At 36.4% G+C, this 20,215-nt stretch overlaps 1 protein-coding gene across 2 annotated transcripts in view; it reads right to left on the minus strand.

Moving 5' to 3' along the window:
* LOC149777571 (transcription elongation factor SPT6-like) overlaps nucleotides 1–20,215 on the minus strand; it is a 115,518-nt gene that overhangs the window by 48,469 nt on the left and 46,834 nt on the right. For both annotated transcript variants that reach the window (XM_089942191.1, XM_089942192.1), the window contains exons 19-26: nucleotides 16,802–16,919; nucleotides 16,089–16,165; nucleotides 10,993–11,128; nucleotides 9,007–9,144; nucleotides 8,253–8,420; nucleotides 5,439–5,566; nucleotides 4,626–4,833; nucleotides 686–833 (exon numbers count right to left, since the gene is read on the minus strand). In XM_089942191.1, the coding sequence (XP_089798317.1) occupies nucleotides 686–833; nucleotides 4,626–4,833; nucleotides 5,439–5,566; nucleotides 8,253–8,420; nucleotides 9,007–9,144; nucleotides 10,993–11,128; nucleotides 16,089–16,165; nucleotides 16,802–16,919 (1,121 nt within the window). The remainder of the gene's footprint in view (nucleotides 1–685; nucleotides 834–4,625; nucleotides 4,834–5,438; nucleotides 5,567–8,252; nucleotides 8,421–9,006; nucleotides 9,145–10,992; nucleotides 11,129–16,088; nucleotides 16,166–16,801; nucleotides 16,920–20,215) is intronic.

Genomic DNA, 20,215 nt, shown 5'->3' on the forward strand with positions numbered 1-20,215 from the left:
CTATGATTTACTAACTGTACAGCATGCTACTTACAGGTTTTACTATGATTTACTAACTATAGAATGTTACTTACAGGTCTTACTATGATTTACTAACTGTATAGCATGTTACTTACAGGTCTTACTATGATTTACTAACTGTATAGCATGTTACTTACTTACAGGTCTTACTATGATTTACTAACTGTATAGTATGTTACTTACAGGTCTGTATAGTATGTTACTTACAGGTCTTACTATGATTTACTAACTACAGAATGTTACTTACAGGTCTTACTATGATTTACTAACTGTATAGTATGTTACTTACAGGTCTTACTATGATTTACTAACTGTATAGTATGTTACTTACAGGTTTTACTATGATTTACTAACTGTATAGTATGTTACTTACAGGCCTTACTATGATTTACTAACTGTATAGTATGTTACTTACAGGCCTTACTATGATTTACTAACTATAGAATGTTACAGCTGGGTTTTACTATGATTTACTAACTGTATAGCATGTTTTATCTGGGATTTACAATGATTCTCTAATTGTACAGTGTGTTACATCTGGGATATAATAGGATACACTAACTGTATAATATCTTAACAATATAAACAATGACACGCTCTGAAACAGTGTTACTATTTAAGCAGACAAGACAAAAAATATATATATAAAAATACAGGTTCTCACCTATATAGAATGTATCAGGAGTTTCCTTGGTGATCATGTTAAATCTCTCCTCATTTGTGGGTGAGCGATAGGGTGTTCTTAGGTCCTTGTAGCGATGGTTCAGTTCAGCACGGATGTCATACAGGGTAATATGTTTATCTCCCAGACCCTAACAAATTATATAAAGGAGTAATTTACCTACAGTATTAAGACTTCTTCATTCAAAGATTTATAAGTACCAGGGATAATAATTTGATACTGAGTTGTCACCCACAGATGCATTTTAAAATTTATATTCTGAAGATTACAGTAAAAATTAGATTACTGCATTTATACTTGAAATGGAAAAACAAGAAAAAATGGATTTATTAACTGTTTATGACCAAAGATTGGTAATCATTACAAATTATGAAATAATAAATCACACAAATGTATGCCGTAAACCAATTTTCAAACAAGCAATAGTGGTGAAACATGATGGAAAATGAACCACTCATCATACTGTAAATTTGTATAACCTTCAGTTTGTCACAAAATCATTTTATCAAAATGCAGAACTATTTTATATCATAATCAAATTGTTTCAGATGAAACTTTTAAAAAGACAACAATGTATGTACTTCCTGAACAAAATTTCATGCAAAGCATCTGCGACTACAACTAACTTCATCTGCGTGTGTGTGTGTGTGTGTAATTTGGATGTTTGACATAGCTTTAACAATTTTTCAGTCATATTGCTATGATGTCTGCACTGTGACAGGTTATAGTGATGTTTAGCACTGGGGCATCATGCCATAGGCATGCAGCATGATGTTCCACCCAGTCACATTATCCTGACACCAGACCGACCAGCCCTAACACTAACCTCTTAATGCTGAGCGCCAAGCGAGGCAGCTGTTAGTACCATTTTTGTAAGTCTTTAGTATGACTCGGCCAGGGATTGAACCCATTACCTCCTGCATCAGAGGTGGCTGCTCTAAACACTAGGCCACTGGAGTGGTTACCTAACTTCATCTGCAAAAACTCATTTCCAAATCAACTTTTACTCTAAAGAAACAACTGCTTCAAAAGTATTGAAAGAAAAGGTAATTTGCTACTATAAATTTAATGACTTCAAGGTTCTCTATAAACCTAAACTCTGATTATTTCTGAGATACCCTGAGCATTGATTCATCCACGACATAATTCACAAAATGAAAAGTTCCCTGGCAGATATTTTATTTAACTGCTTTCTTAATTATGTTCAAAGAAAACTGGACTACTTTTAGTCAAACCTGTACAAAATGGTCACCTTAATACAGCAGTCACCTGATCACAATGGATATTCAAATTCCCCTTGGTTAATTTCCTATATAAAAGTCACCTTCTCTGTTTGGTCAACAACCATGAATTTTATAACCAAATGATGGTTACCCACTACTTTATGCCATTACCGAAGTGTAACTTATACTGTCCGCTTAGTATACTTTTACTCCACCAGAAAGGCATTGTTTACATCAAAGCATATCATGTGAATTGATGTGTAAATATTTCTTAATTTGCCAGTACTCACCAAACTACAGTCACAATGTCAATTACCTGTGTAACTATGTCCAATTTTCAAGAGTGAGGTGATTTTAATCATTAGAAACAGGGTCAAAGCAATTGATTTGCTGGATGGTTGGAAAAGCAGTTGGGTGGTCTCAGCAGGAATGAGATTTGCCTTTTGTGCCATTGTGACATGTATAGTTCAACATTCACACGTTACCAACAATAGACACATATGATTTATTTTCATTCCCTAAAGTTCAACATTCACAAGTTAGCAACAATTACCACATACAATTTCTTTTCAGTTCCTAAAGTTGAACATTCACAAGGTACCAACAATAGCCACATGTGATTTCTTTTCATTCCCTATTCATCACAGGCCTCTGAACTAAGCAAACTACCTTTTGATTTTGGTAAGATGAGTAACTAGCTAATCCTGATACTCTTTAAAGCATATGCCTTGAAGCCTAATTATACAATCTGACGCAAAGAAAAATGTCATTAACCAATATAATTCCTTCCAGAAACGAACCAAATTTCACATATGCACAAATGTGAGAAAAGGGAATTAACTGAAACTTCTCTAGTACACAAATTTTCTGTTTTAAATGACCAACAGGTTCTACAAGCATCCTTTTGTATCAACTTATATCTTTATGGAATGGACAGAGATATGTTCATCAAATAAGTATCCACTCTAGTAAAACAAAATCATCTGGTTCTTATTTATTTAGTTTATTTTAACAGTTAAGTTAAATAAAAATGTTGTACTGGGCCTAGTCCAGTTTTATGTGTGACACTGAACTATTTTGCATGACTTCTCACACATCACTGCTTTCCAAGTGTGCAAATTCAAACAACTTTACATGATTTACACACTCACATCCCTAGCACAGACCTGCCAACACTGAAAAAATCAGAATCAGGAATTTGCCCCCAAATCACCATTAAAAATCAGGAGGCAGGGTAAAACAATCAGGAGGTACAAGAGTAAGCTGTATGTATCATGATAAATACATTTACTTTTGTTATTTCAGTCCATTGTATGTTGCAGATTTGCATTTCTGCAAAAGTTCATCATTTATTTGTCCTTGGGTGCCAAATTTGCTAACAAGAACAGCTTCCAGGGTTGATGCTGACAGGCTGGATCTTTGCCTGGTTCTGTTTTTTCTGACCGTCAAGAATGCTCTCTCAGCATTGCTGTTGTTGTGCATTATTGAAAGTATTGATCGCATTACTCTCCAAAGGATTGGAAACAACAGTTGGCCAGATCCATCCTTTTTTTTTTTCTTGAGAGCAATCCACTAAAGGATGACTTACTTATTCATGCAAGCGTTGCAGATGTGTCTAGTATTGTTTAAGGACTTGGCCTTTTTCTCTAACAAAATGGAAGGAAACAACACTGATGATCTGCATAGGAAGTTTCAGCTTTACCAATTCTGATGTAGAATTGAATGTGGAAAGAGACGATCATCAGTGGCAGAATGCATGATAGGCTCCTCGAGTCAATGGATGAATGAAGCAAACTGCTTCTCCCAATCACTCCTATATTTTTTTATCCCTTTTCTTTTTCTTGGCTGGTGAAAAGACATCAGTTACTTCCTTTTCTTCTTTTTTGCTTCATGCTGAGAAACTTATCCATTATGATGCTGAGATTTGCTGATGGGATCGGATAAAGAGAACCATACTGTGAGACAATTTTTTTGTATTGGCGGATGAAAACCAGAAATCAAGCCAGATATGGTAAAGTGCTAAGAAACATATTAGACACAGAAAAACCAGAAAGAGAATCAGGGAAACGGAAAATGATGTTTTCATATATATAAAAAACACGGCTTTTTCATTCTCAGGGTGTTGAAAAATTGTGATTTTGTCTAAACATATTGGGGAATCAGGAGATAGGTTCATAATCGGGATTTTTCCAATCTTTTCAGTACGGTTGGCAAGCCTGCTAGCAGCATCTCTGTTTTTATATGTGCAGATGTAGACACTAATGCCAAGGGTAGTACAACAGTTCTGCAATGTTAGCACCCTCCCAAAGAGGTAGGTCTTATTAAACCCAATCCAGCCTGATGCCAAGGACATAGAAAGAATGAATGTTTGAGATGCAGTGAGGTTGTATGTACGTAAATGCTTTTATATGTGCAGGAACAGACACGAACACCAAATCTGTCATGGGGATAGTACAATAGTTCTCTAATTTTTACAGGTTAGCTACAAATAGAACAGAGTAATTCATATTTTGTATCACTGAATCTAAGCAATACAGATTAGTCCTAAAAAGATACTCTAGGATAGGATGAATATGGCAAAAAATGACTACAGAGTTTGTTTACATATTTCATACCAATTTAGATCCAGAACCAGTTGTGTTTTGTTCTCTTTTATGAAACATATTGTCAAATATTATACTCCCAAAAAATAACCTCACCAGCCTTTCCAATTCCTCAGCAAATGCATCCAAGTCTAAATCTTTCAGACGCTCTGGACTTTCTAATATTTCTTCTAAAGCACCTGCTGGATTGGCATCCTCTGCTGTGTCATCATACTCAAGGGCATCTACAGCCATCTTGCGAGCCCATTCGTATGTTTCAGGATGTACCCTAGACCCATCAAGAACCTCTACATAAGACTCCGTGCTGAAACCGGAAAATTATATATGATCAACTGTGAAACATTGTTATGACCACTAGCCTCCCCCCTCCACCACCCCAGCTCCAATATATAACTTTCCAAACTTCTAAACATGTAAATTATGATCAAAACAATATTGGAAAAGTGATACCTGTGTCTTCATTATCTGTTAATGCAAGCTTGACAGACCGTTAACTGAAGAGTTGTAAAAATGTTTGGTGATGAATGCATATTTATCCTGGAACTGTTAACTGAATGGCCCTGGAACCAGGTGGCTTAGTGGTTTGCATGCTGGACTCCAAATCTGTGGGAAGCAGGTAAAATTATGGCCAGATCAGCTGGTAGCATGGACAACCAAAATCAAGGCATTTTTCGGATCTTAGAATTATCTAAGGTGTTTCCATCTGCTTGAAACATAACTGAATGACTGTGTTGCTATTTACATTCAATTAACATATATTTTCATGAAATATCTCAAGTCAAAGCTGTTGCTAGTGCCAAATACTCAAATAGCTTCTGATTCTGCTGAACAATAGAGCTTATTATGACTATAATGTATCTTTATTCACTCAGGATACGACAAATGGATTTGCAAAACAGTTTACTTTACCTGTCCCCCAGTTTGTTGGTGTCTATCTTGATAAAGCCAGCACAGTTAGTGAGCACCTTGGGGCCCATCCTACACACAGTAACCAGCTGTGTTCTGTTTTCAAGACGGCTGTTATTCTGTTTCAAAATCTAAAACATAAAACAATATACTGTGAAATCATTCATTTTGGGGGCATCAATTTTTGAGGTTTTATGAAACTGACATTTTCATCAGTACTTTAATACGTGTATTTGAAAAGGGCTTCAATGGAAAAATCCAATCCAGGTAAATTGGTACCTCACAAAAATGTCTGAATTCTCTGTATTTCAGCTTCAAACTGACTCACGACTAGTAAGACTCAAAGTGTAAGCAATTACAAGTTTTAATATGCAACACTATCTTGAACTGATAACTAATAAGAGTCAAAGTGTAAGGCATTAAGTAGAATGGTATACATGTACCTATAATTTTATCAAACAAGTAATCTCTGGTATTTAATAACAAATCAGAATAAATATTTATTCATCTTATGAGTTGATATACTCAATACCAATTCAAACAGCTGTTCTTGAAACAGTGCCACTTCTTTTATTATAGCCTTTATCATTTTAAGAAACGTGCAATTTATTCCTTAGTAGTTTGCTAATAGAATTGTGTCTAGACAAATGATTAAAACCAGAATATATGTTATGTATATCTGTGTTGCTGAATGGATGCTTTCATAAACTGTTTTTATTTACCAAGATATTATTAATAGGTCAGAGAAAGCCTGTCTGGCAATGGACAATATTGTAGCAGTGTCAATGTAATCTCAGACTTTAAAGGTAAATAATAAAATCAGTAATGGCAAAATTTAATAATACAGTTAAAATTTACCTTCATGCCAACTACATGACAATATCAATGGAAATCTGTTTTCTTAAACAGCAATATGCCTTTTTTTCAAGACGAGTTTTCAAGGGAGATACACTGATGTTTACTAAATTCCTAAAAATGACCATTTTTTTGTATTATCAAAGCTAAGAAGAAAAATATTAAAATGTTTTAAGTAATAACATTTCCAAACTTCTATAAATGTCCCATTATCATTCCAACTGTTTATAAAAATGAATGTGAATAAATGTGATACCCTTTCTCTACCCATGTCACAACCCTCTGACTGTACCACAAGGGAGATTCAATGGCAAGTAACAGAGGTTATTTGATCTTGCCACAAAACAGAATAATCAAAGTGTTACTTACCAAGCTTGAGCTCAGTCTCTCAATAAGCATCTGCATACGACAGCAAAACCAAGGAACTATAGTTTATGCATGCCCTCCCGTTTGCTTGTATCCCCTACCAATTTTAAAAACAAGATGCAGCAAGGATATAAAAAATGCACAAAACTTTATTTCATGTACTGATTTTGAAATTTCTAACATGACAGTCGCTAAGGGGTTCCTAACACTGTTGAGTTATTGGTGTTTCAACACAAACAGAAGCTCCCAATGTTAACAAGCAAACTGACTGCTTGTTGTCTATTTCTGGTTTCTAGAATATTCTATTTCAGTAAAAACTGTGTTGTCGGCATCCATATTTGCAATGTCTAGTTTTAATATTTCTCAAACAAACTGAAAAAATAAAAAGAAGGAACTCTTGTACACATGTGTTTAAAGAGGGTGAACTACATCACATATGTTGCTGAAAACACAGACTGACCCAAGCAAATATGGCATCCATGTTGTTAATGAAATTCCCTTTTGATTCAAAACACTAACTAGTTGACAGTGTTGGGGACCCCCTGGCGACAATCAGAACTGATCAATGAATGAAAGGACTAAGTTTCATGCATTTGTATATCCTTGATGCCTTCTGTTTCTAAAATCAGTAGGGGTGGTACAAACAAAAGGGATGTTATGAGAATACTTATAGACCATGACGAGTTACTAGATGGCAATGAAAGATTTCAGAACTTTATCAGGCACAAAAAAGTAAGTTTCCTATTGCACTGGTTTTAAAACTAGGGTAGGTAGGTAGTCACGCGCATGTGCATGCACCCACGCATACACACGTATTTCTGGATTTATTTTCTTTCTTTTTTTTCCTTGGGGGAAGAATGTGGTAGGGTTGGCAAGAAACAAAAGAGATGGTCTGGCCTACCGGAAACATATATTTGTGGCCTCAGACAAAGAGGATAAATTCTTGGACTTTGTAGCAGATGACATTAGAGAGTGAAATATATCAAATACTGTGGATTTAAAAAAATGCAGACTTAACTTCAGGTTTGTACACATTTAATATAATTTCCCTTTTATCAGGTACTTGATCATTGGAATTTGTATAAACTTTTGACAGCTGTACTATCCACATGAATATAAAAATGTATAAGGTTAGTATATTTTTTTTATTTCTTAAATGGGGTCCTATGGAAGTCGAACAGTTGAATGTGATAAAAAAAATTAACAAATTTGATAGATAAAGCTTTTTATCAACAGCCATAACAGGAATAATGTAATGGTTTTCCAATTTATGACTTCTGGGTAACATTCATGAAGGTATTGTTGTTGTTGTTGTTGGGTTTAACGCCATTTTTCAGCACACAATAGGCTATGCATGGCGGCCAGCATTAATGGTGAAGGAAGAACCCGGGAAAACCCTGGAAAGAACCACTGACCCACGAGAAGCTACCAGCAAGCTTTCTCACATACCCACACTGGCTGTGAAGGTATTGTGGTGGTAGCATAGAGAGGGTTTAAAACAAACTGCATCAAATTAGGTTATACAATAATTGATCTGTGAAAGATATGGATGTTTGCTATGGTAGGCCATAGAGTTGCCTAGGTTACTGGTGATACCTTCATTAAATGAGCTGCTTTTCTTGGTCCCAGACCACACACAAACTGGATTAATGGAACTGTATGTGGGAAATTGAGACACCTGTTGACATCAACACCCACTTCATTGACCCGATTGATAAATTCCAGGGACAAAGCACTCAGCAATTCCTCCTTTGATATGGCATCCTGGTGAGGAAAAGGGAAAGAAAATGTAAGCAAATGTAAACTTTCAATCATTCTTTGCAATATATCCTGACCTGACACAAATAACATTAGAGTTCAACCTCTTTTTAGTAGCAACCTACAGTGACAACAAAACCTGTTCAATGAAGATGAAATATAAGTGAAAAAGAAAGAACACAGGCTGTAAATGAGAAGTGACTGCTATTTTCATTAATAAATTCTGTAAAATTCTAAAGAAGGTTCAAAACCAATAAATACATACATAAAAAAATAAACTTACATATTTACACCAAACATTTATTTTTCTTTAAATGATTACTCTGGTTAGGAATAACATACATCTGAAATGCTTTTAAAATCACAACTGTAATGCCCCTTCCTTACCCCAATGAGCCATGAGAAAATAAATATGACTACACTTTAATCCTGAATGGTGCTGAAGTAGAAAATAAAAAGATACTACATATTAAAAACATTGTGAAGCCAAGATCCATAACGTCTTTCTGGTTCCATGACACAAAGACTTGTGTTTCTTGCAGTTTCACTGACACAAAATCTATCAGAAGTATTAAAATACTTGAAGTTCTACCTGTAGGGGATGGTATTTAAGACAGAGGATATCCTCATCATGGTTACACAGCTGAGCAAACTCAATCAACGGATCTTGAATCCGGCGGGCTATTGATACAGCATTACGCAATATAGGTGGGTACTCCCTAAATTCTGCCTGGAAGTAGAGAAATTTTACAAGTAAGTTCTGTTGCTCTCATATTTTGTGTGATCAAGTAATGTAAGTAGATAACTTGAACTTATATCTATACCTTTTATTTTGTAAGTATATCTCTACATAAATCAATGTGATAATTTACCTACAGTGATGAGAACATGATATCAGACACCTGCTTTATAAGTAACAATGGATCTTTTAACATCAACAATTATGTTTAAATATAGGTTTTTTAAAATTTAAAAAATATAATTTTGTAGGTATTTAATATATCATTTATGTACTTAGAAACTGACCATAAAAGAACAACAATTTACATGGTTTTCTGTGCGAAAACATTTTCCTGAGCATAAGGAAACAACCTTGAACCTTTAGACACATGCTCCAGCAAAAGTCTGCAACAGTAAATGGTGCATGATCCCTAGGTTACAAAACCAGGTGTGTGTTCAGTAAATATTTCATGACAGATTCATAGCATAGAATTTTAACGTTCTTAATTGGGCTATTAATTCAAAACAACAAAACCCAAAGCCAACAACTCAATGCAAGAAACCTCACCCCCGTATTTAGCAAAGTCCACCTTAACCTTACTTTTAAAACTGTAACAATGCCATTATTTTAAATGTAAAACTGACCTTTATGTTAAAAATGTAACAATGACCTTTTATAATGTACAAATTGTAATGTGGACCATAATTAAAAATTTAAACACACCTTAATCTGGACAAATGTATTGATCAGCGATTCTTAACCCTGAGGTCATGACCCAAAACTGGATCATTCTTGAGTAGGTTGTTGAGATCAACCATAATAATTTAAAATTTGCTACCCAAGTGGTTGTTTTAGCATTCAATAGGATGCATATATGGACACAGCATGGAGGGCTCACACCTGAAAGGGTATGGATTTGAATCCTACCATAGGACCAGCATCGGTAAGCTACCATGGTGCAAGGTACTTTACTCAAAGTGCCACTGCTTGTACATTTAACCTACTTGTGTTGCTGTGCAAACCAAATGGACACATATACACACATCGATGATAAAGTGATCTCTGTGTCAAGTTATGTAACACTAGTTCAACTTACTGGAAAGTTCTTAAATAAAGCCAATCTGACAGATGCTTGGAAGTGTAAAATTGGACTAGTAATTTCTTTCATCAACACAATTCTAACAATCATTCAAAATGTTTTACTGAGCAATAATCATTTAATTCACTTAATCTAAATATACAAAATTATCAATATATTCATTATAAGGTTCCAATACTTTATAAACTCTAAACATTCAAGATATGTCCAATGCTGTCGGCACCACTGAAAATACCTAAACAAAGATAGACGTTTAGTAGAATTGGTCTGACATTATAACAGCGCATAGTTTCTGTTCTTACTGAATGTAATTCATAAGACAAAGCCCTTCCATCACAAAAATTAATACAGCATTTTGATTAATAAATGTTACACCAACTTCAAAATCATATTCCAAGCGGAGAAATAAGTTCTTCTGACTGATCAGGTTCTTATCTTTAATAAGACTTGGAACCGAGTAAAGTTTTATAATGAAGAGGGCAGAAAACTCTAACTACAAATAATCATAGCAAAACTAAATGGGATAGGGGTAGGTGGGGTGGATTGGGTGTCTACAGGGCATTTTTTTCCCCAAAATTCCCCCAATTTGAACTGGACTAATCAATCAACACACAACCTTAGGAGCTCTCTTGATTATCCCAATAAATCATGTAGGAGAAGTCGGTGCTTTCAAGCTCTCCATTCCCAATATCTTTCATTCTGGTATAGCTCTAATTTAGGCAGAAGCACACATTTCAAACCCAGTGCATATGACAGACCTGTCCCTTGTTGCTGTTTTCATATACAAGAGCAACTTCATTATCCACCAGTTCTACATTGATCGGCGCCATCTGCTGTTCCTGTTCTAGCTCTGCAATTATCTCCTTGATATCCTCAATCACCATCTGGCTCTCCCTGACATAACAAAACAATTTGGATTTAACATTCATAACCTAATTCTACTATAATCATGAATATGTTAAGTCATTGCAGTAACATTTAATACAATAGTTCCTCTCTAAAATGAAACAAGTTTGGGTCCATATGAACTGTCTGTTATAGCAGGGTGTTAATAAAGATGAAAACTGTACCAATTAAACAACTGCCTTGCAATAAAAATGTGCATTAAATTCAAAATTACTAATCAAATGGCTTGTTATAATGCTGGGTTAAGGGTAAATTAACTTTTATACACAACAAAACACAGATCCAGTTAAGTTTTATTTATAATTACACTCTTTGCCAAGGAGGACTATCTGCTGCTACTTATGAAGCTGTTTTGTTCATTCTGTCAGTGAGTGATTCAGCAGCTACTGAATGGCACAACATGGTTGTACAGAGGTCACAGCTGGTCTGTGAAATTCCCCGACAGAATATTATGGATAACCCTTGAGTAAAGTTTCTTCAGCGGAAACTGAATGAGCCCAGTGCAAAGGACAATACTGTAGACTGTTTACACCTTATGCCTTGCTTGGCAATTGTGAAAATATTCCAGTGCAAAGGACAATGGAGAGGACTCCTTACACCATTTGCTTTGCCTGGCAATTTTGAACACACTCCAGTGCTAAGGACAATGTTGTGGCCTATTTAGACCATATGCCTTGCTTGGCAATTGTGAATACATTCCAGTGCTAAGGACAATGCTGAGGACTGTTTACACCATATGCCTTGCTTGGCAATTGTGAATACATTCCAGTGCTAAGGACAATGCTGTGGCCTATTTACACCATTTGCTTTGCCTGGCAATTGTGAACACATTCCAGTGTTAAGGATAATGCTGTGGCCTATTTACACCATATGCCTTGCTTGGCAATTGTGAATACATTCCAGTGCTAAGGACAATGCTGAGGACTGTTTACACCATATGCCTTGCTTGGCAACTGTGAATACATTCCAGTGCTAAGGACAATACTGAGGACTGTTTACACCATATGCCTTGCTTGGCAATTGTGAATACATTCCAGTGCTAAGGATAATGCTGTGGCCTATTTACACCATATGCCTTGCTTGGCAATTGTGAACACATTCCAGTGCTAACAATAATGCTGAGGACTCTTTACACCATTTGCTTTGCCTGGCAATTGTGAATACATTTGTGTTTACACTATATGCTTTGGCTGGTGATTGTGAACACTTTCACAAGTCAGAGTGAACAAGTCTGCTTCTCTTTGACATTCTGTGCCATTATTTACAATACAGACCAGTTCTGTAATTCTCTTCTTTGACATAATGAATCTCAAACATTTTCAAACTGAATAAACCAGGCATTTTTCTAAGAAATTTGTTATATAGAGACACAATAAACAGAACAAAAGGAAAGTACATTAGAAAGTACATGTTAAATATTTTGAAAATGCAAGCGCTATTCAGGAGTCTTCTTTCCTGGAATTTTCTCACATGTTGTTTTCCTTTGGAGATGATACTAGTTAAGATAAGGACAAACACAGCTCTTTACATCTTTTTTTTGTTCAATGTACCCCAAAGTGTGCTCCATATACATATGAAATTTTTTGTATTTGTGACCTTAATACCATTTTTCAGCACATGATAGACTATACAAGATGATGAGTATATATAGCGGAGAAGAAAAAAACAGGAATAACCACAAACTCACTATAATCTATTGGCAACAGTTACCCATGTTGGATGAGCCCCAAGACTCAAACCCATATGAAAAGAGATGAGATGTCAGTGAATGGCAAAGGTATGCACCTTACAACACTCAGCCACCCAGGGCCCCACTGATGAACATAAGATGTAATTCAATGTGAAAAATCTGCTACATTTTACATTTGTGAAAATAACCCACTATGGAATCTTCCAATTCTACATTCGAATTATTTTCAAAAAGCAATTAAATATTTTAAAAAATGAAATCCAGTTAGGTATTTTTGGGGTCATATTCTATAACTGTATACATTTAGCTACCATGGTAAACATGAGTAACTGAAATACCCTAATATTAGTCAACTGCAAAAATCACTAATGGTTATAATCCCAAAGTTAGAAATAACAATTATAAGGAGCAGTTTACAAATCTCCTGGAGTATGGAAATTTGATAGGTGGCAACCTGATTATCCTTGGAGATTTCAACTTTTACTATGACTGTCCTGGAAACCCATACACATCAAAACTCCTAGATTCCATTCATGTTTTCAACCTCAAACAGTCAGTTAACCAACCCACCCATAAACATGGACACATTTTAGACTGGATTCTTCATAGACTGGATGATAATATTCTACAGTCCTCCCTGGTATCCCATGACCTTGCATCAGATCACCTCTGTATTATATGCCATCTTGACGTATCAGTCCCTAACCCTCCACCTTTATTTGCTACTGAGAGAAACCTCCGTATGATAAATAGAACCAAATTAACACATGATATCCAAGTAAAACTAACAACTTGCTTACCTCCTACAGCAGAACAACTCAATAACTGCCTGCATTCATTGCTTGACAAACATGCCCCAGCAAAGAATAAGCAAATCTATGAAGCCGCTAGGAAGAACATCACAAACATAGACCATGCAACAAAATCAGCCCACTACAGTACTAAGATCACGGAAAGTTTCAGATGCAAAAAACTCTTCAAGATTACTAGAAAGCTAATGTCAAGGAAAAAATGTACACTACTTCCAACTACCTTCTCTCCAGTCAACCTTCTGGACCTGTTTGCAAATTTCTTCCGTAACAAAGTACAAACCATTAGAGATAAGCTTGACAACACAATTTCAATTGACTTGTCATCACCATACAGTTGCAAAAAAAAATTTCAGTGGCAACCATTAGCAGCATTTGAACCTGTCTCTACGGATTTAGTACAATACTGATGAAGAGTGCACCAAAGGTCATGTGAACTTGATCCAATTCCAACATCACTGCTGCTTGAGTGCTTAGAACCAATATTGCCTTCACTAACTGATGTTATTAATACCTCTCTCTCATATAGGGAGTTCCCATTATTTTTCAAAACTGCCACTGTAAAGCCTCTGCTGAAGAAACCAACACTCATCCATAACAATTTAAAGAACTACTGCCCAGTTTCAAATCTCCCATTCATATAAAAAAATCTTAGAAAATCTATCCCAATTTGTATCTCATCTGAATTCAAACAGTCTTTTTCAGCAATGTACAGTCTGCATATTGCCCTTGCCGCAGTACTGAAACTACTCTTCTGAAAGTAGTTAATGACATTCTCTCTGCTTTGGATAACGAAAAGATTACAGTCCTCACCCTCCTTGATTTGTATGCAGCATTTGACACAAAAGACCATGATATATTACTTCACCGTCTCCAGCATGTACTTGGTATTCATGATACAGCCTTACTGTGGTTCAAGTCCTACTCGGGTAACAGGACACAAATTGTGTCTGCAAATGGAATACACTCCAGCCCAGTCGATGTATGTTGTGGTGTTCCATAGGAGTCTGTTCTTGGCCCAGTTCTCTTCATTCTATACACTCAGCCGCTCTCAAGTGTCATAGATCATCATCCAGTGTCTCACCAATTGTACGCTGATGACACCCAAATATACAAATCTGGCCACCCAACTGAAGTTGATGCTACCATCCAAGGTGTAGAAAGGTGCATTTCTGATGTGAAATCATGGATGACATGTAACAATTGTTGTTGTTGTTGATCTAGGGTTTAACGCCATTTTTCAGCACAAGATAGGCTATACATGGCGGCCAGTATAACTGGTGGAGGAAGAACCCTGGAAAACCCAGGGAAGAACCACCGACCCACGAGAAGCTACTGGCAGGGTTCCCACGTACCCACGCTAGCCTAGCCTTGGACTCGAACCCACGCAGACAGAGGTGAGATGGCAGTGATCCGGAATGGTGAGCGCTTTAGACCACTCAGCCGACATGTAACAAGCTTCAGATGAATGATAATAAAACTGAAGCCATTCTAATCACAACACAAAGACTCTCATTCACATCCTTTACCTCAAACAATAAATATCAGCAACACCAACATTAAATTCACACATTCAGCATGAAACCTAGGTGTTACTCTCGACAGTTTTCTCACAAGGCACTAACATGTCATGAACATATGCAAGGCTGCATATCCTGAGCTGAAATGCATCAGCTCCATTCGCAAATATCTTTCAGCTGATGCCACTAAAACACTTGTGTGTTCATTAGTACTTTCAAGACTGGACTATTGTAACTCAATTCTGTCTGGTTTGTCTCAATATCTACTCCAGAAATTTCTAAAAAGTTCAAACACAGCTGCTCAGATCATCCTAAGAGTACCATGATCAGAGCACACCTCCCCCTGCTCTGTACCCTACACTGGCTATCCATCTGATCCAGAATCAAACACAATTTTCTTTCTCTATGCTACATTTCACTGAAGACTCCAGTCCAACATACCTATCTGACCTCACCCATGTGGACACACCTGCAAGATACTTACACTCCTCTTCTGACAATTGTATACTCATTATTCCCACTTCGAAAAAGAAGTCATATGGACAACGTTCTTTTGCATACCAGGGGCCAGCAACGTGGAATGAATTGCCCACAGAACTTCGACGCAAAGACAGTGATCTCAATCAAGAGTGCTCTTAAAACTCACCCATTTCAACTGCAAGAACAAACTTAAAAACCTATTGTTTCCTACCGTAAATATTTTCAGCACGTTTTATATTTTCTAATTTCATGGTGTTTGCATTTTGTAATAATATCATTATATGTTTTTTAATGTTACAGGTATTGTCTAATGCTGTAAAGTGCTTAGAGCTTCTACAGATTAGATGCTATACAAAATCCTCATTATTATTATTATTATTCTGATTACTATTATTTTTATTATTATAATGTAAAGGATGTTTAATGACAAAATGTACCATGCACCTCACCTTGATTCAGCGGTTACAGCAATTACATGTGGTTTCTTAGTTTCTATAAACTCCTTCAACTTCGCCAAAGTCTTGCTCTGCAAAAAAGTAAAACAATATTAACAACATATTAATTACAAGAACGAAAGCAATAACAGATAAAAACACACATGGTCTATTACAGCCTTCAAATGTAAGGAGAAAATCCTCCTTACTACTAATCAGTCCGAATTAATAGGAAGAATTACCTAAATATAGGCAAAGTCAAGAAAGGAAACAAATCAGGATTTGCAAAAATGATGCAAGAAAATTGAAAAGTTTCAATCAGCAAATGAAAAACTGCTGATGCCTCCATGAAAGATAATACCATCTCATCACAACAGTTATGTCAGATTACCTTATTTCATCAGCCATTCAAATCACTTTTCCAAATACTGGTAAAGCACTGAATCAGATCCATTGTTTATCAATAAAATCATTTACTAAATGCCTGTCTAGCAAAGATTTCATGGCACCGTGTGAGAAGTCTGGTAGAACAAAAAAAAGATTCGTCAATGAGGGTCAAGATAGTGTATCGACTGATGAACAATCTGGTCTTGGTACATTCATCTTCTTACTCACACCTTCATATATATAATACCTCTAAGTTTTAATTTTATCCCACAAAATTACAATACTGTCATTTGTGAAACTGTAAATTGTGAATATCAACTAAAATAATGCAAGCTAATTACTTTCTCTTCTCTTTCACTTGTCCTGAAAGCATTTTTGCGGTATGTGAGACCAGGTAATCGTATGAAATCAGTAACTTGCCCATCACCATCTATCTGAGCCCCAAATGCAGTGGTTTCCCTACAAAAAAGAGAACAACAATTGCCTGTGAAAAATTGTATCATGCTAACAATAAATGTCATCTAGATGTCACATTTCCCCACCAATGCTTATGTAAAGATTACTGTTGAATGAACACTACCGTGCAACACTCTCTTTGATAAACTAATTGTGCTATACTTGTCTCCATGGTAAAATAAAAATGGTGATGGCAGCAAATTCTAAGTATCAAAAACATCTCAATTCATCTTACCCGACATGCTGAGAAAGTTCGGTTAAAATTCATTAACAACTTGAAAGCTATGCTCTGGAAAGGGAAATGTTTAGTCAGCAACAGACAGATATTCGTAAGTATTTACCAGGGATCGGGGGGGGGGGGGAAAGGGAAAATTAATTTTTTTGTAAAAAAACATTATAATAAGCCAGTATTGAGATATTAATAAACCTGCATAGAAAAAATGAAAATTAACTTTATTTTGAAAGTAACAAATGTTTACACAATCAGCAAGTTTAAAATTTGTCCCAATTGTTCCTAGTAAATTATGTTTCTTCATGAATACTTACCCAATCATAATACCATAGAACTACTAAAGCCTCACTTATGCAGCCCTCCCAGATACTTCTTTTAGATGAAGGGAGCATAAAGTTGCCTGCCGATCTATGTGGTGGTCAGGCAAAGTGACCTCCCCTTAAGTATATGAATTAGCATCAAAGTCTAAGAACCTGTCAGTTACTACTAGAGCAGAAGGTGTGCTCTCATTGGATATAATTGGGGGTGTATATGTATTATCACTGGGTAAGATACATCCCCTTACCAGAGATACCATCTCTGGCCCCCTAAGGTTATATGAGGCACCTTCTATGTAACCCAACTGGAGGGGACTCCGTCTGTCAGGCCGTGGTTCAAACTGGGGAAAATTCCCTCTCCCCAACCCCTGCAAATCCAGTGGAAGTCATGAAGCCGCATCTTAAGAAGCTGTCAATCAACCTGGAAGAGTCACCTGTTCAGCTGCGGATATACTTCCCAACAGACTGAACTGGGACCATTGGGACGACAGATCTTGGAGATCAAAGCTAGAGAATGTGGAATTTTATCTCCATCTAACAGCCTGAATGATTTCAGTTAGGGAACAGTTCCCAATGAATGCTAGGCTGGTGGCAACTGCTCTAACCTTATGAGCCAAAATGTGTAATAAGTTCATGTGAGCTGGGATTATTTCTCTTTATGCCAATCGAATAACCCACTTAATCCAGGACAAAATGGTCTGTGCTTATATATCCACCTGTCCTGTCTTTTGAGGCAGCAAGAAACTTGATCTCCCTTAATGCAACAGCTCTGTTCAATGTCTGTACTGGGTCTTACAGGTGGCCTTCAGCTGTAAAGTCCACAACATGACAGAGGTTTCAAGTCTGGTTACCTGTGGAAGGAAGCTGGTTCTTGGCAATGAAAGAGGATGCCATCAAGAGTAAGACTGACCCAACTTGTCAGAACTGCATGTAATTTGCTTCTGCTGCATGTATTATGCTAATTATGCCTGCAGCTGCTAATGACATGAGGAAGCAGGTCTTGTATGAAAGGTGCACCAGAGATGCCCTTGAAATTGGTTCAGAAGGTGTCTTGTTCATCCAGATTAAAACCCAAGATAGGTTCCACGTGGGCATAGGGTTAATGCATCAGCCATGTATACTCAAAGTTGGTGACTAGGTTGGGTAAGTCATTGTTTTGTCCAATATCCTCTATTCCATTATGATGAAAGTGTCAGACATCATGGAGCAGTAACCTTTTATTGAACTTGGTGCTTTCTATCTCTATAAAGAGCCAGAGAAGGAAATCAGCTATTTGCGGTATAGATGCCTGGAGAGGCAATGTTGTTTGTTCACCACTTTAGGAAAATGTGCCATTTGCCTTCATATGCTTCAGAGTGGAGGGTCTTTGTGTCTAAGTGATTCTCTCCATAAGCGTTTGCCCTGGTTGCAATGGAAACAGGCCATCCATGTGGGGTGATATCATTTGGATCATCAGTTTGGGATGAGTTATGGGATGTTTGATCCAAGTAACCCATCCATATGCCTGCTGGGTGAGAAGGAACTTGCCTGTTTGTTTAGCTCTGGTGCTTGCTGTTCCACAATAGGAATCCAGCTGAACCCAGGTTAGGCAAGACAGAGGGAGTTTCCAATAATGTTGTGGTGGTGACCTGGGTGCCAGTGCTGTTTCAGAGATTGTCAATGTCTGTCAATTTGTGGCTGAAGGGTAAGAGTTGATTTATCTCCCTTCTCAGCCAGATACTCTCACACTGTGGAAAGGTCAGTATCCAGACTGGTGACGTCATCATCCTGAGCTGTATGTTTCTGCTCTTAGTCTGTTATAACACAATGTCGGTGCACAGCTATATCTTAAAAAGTTGACCCGGAAATTGATAACAGACAGTCTAATAAAGCAATGAAGCATACAGGTAAAATATAATGACAATATCACTTGTAAGGAGGTGAAGTATAAACCTATGGGCCTGCATGTAATGTTTGAATTCAACATGGGTGCAGAGCTATAGCAAATTATGGCTACCTGAAACAAACTGATAGCAGATGATCTCAATTACAATGCTACCTGTGGGGAAGGCCAAGGATAGCATGAACAGTTAGAATCATTGAAGCATGGTGTTCCAATACATGGTAAAGGAAACTCACCTGTATGTACCAGAAATGACAGAATTATACATATTAAACTGACAATATTCAAAAATAAGTCACCCTTGTAGACAAGTCCCACATATGAGAATAACAGTCTGTCATTGATTTGTTAAAATTTAAAGTTGCATCTCATATTATTCATTTTGTTTTAATGCAAAAATATGCAAAATATCCACAAGTAAGCATAGTTCATCATGTACCACATATTTACACGCAGCTGTTAATGCTCTAAAAACACTGTCAGTTTCAAGTGTTTAATACTGATGTACATTAGATCAAATGGAAAATATAACTTCCGAGATATTACTACTCATGGTCGATTTCATAAACATACCATTTTAAATAATCCATTTACTATTATTCTACATTTTCTTTTCTTCATAAATTTATATATATTTGAAACTTCATTTACTGAATTATTGAGGTGATATCCTTTGTAATGCATTGACTACGGTTGTTTCAAGTATTGCTATCAGTGGAACAATATATCAAATGGAAGAGAACTACAACAATCTGGTCTTGGTACAAGACCTAAATTTGAGTTGCCTCCCTTGACAAATAAAACGGGGGGAACTGAAAGGCCAGTTCCTTACTATTTTTATTAACACAATACAATTTGTAAATATTCT

This window comes from Sinohyriopsis cumingii, chromosome 18, assembly GCF_028554795.1.
Source record: "Sinohyriopsis cumingii isolate HCF-2022 chromosome 18, ASM2855479v2, whole genome shotgun sequence".
Classification (NCBI taxonomy): Eukaryota; Metazoa; Mollusca; class Bivalvia; order Unionida; family Unionidae; genus Sinohyriopsis; species Sinohyriopsis cumingii.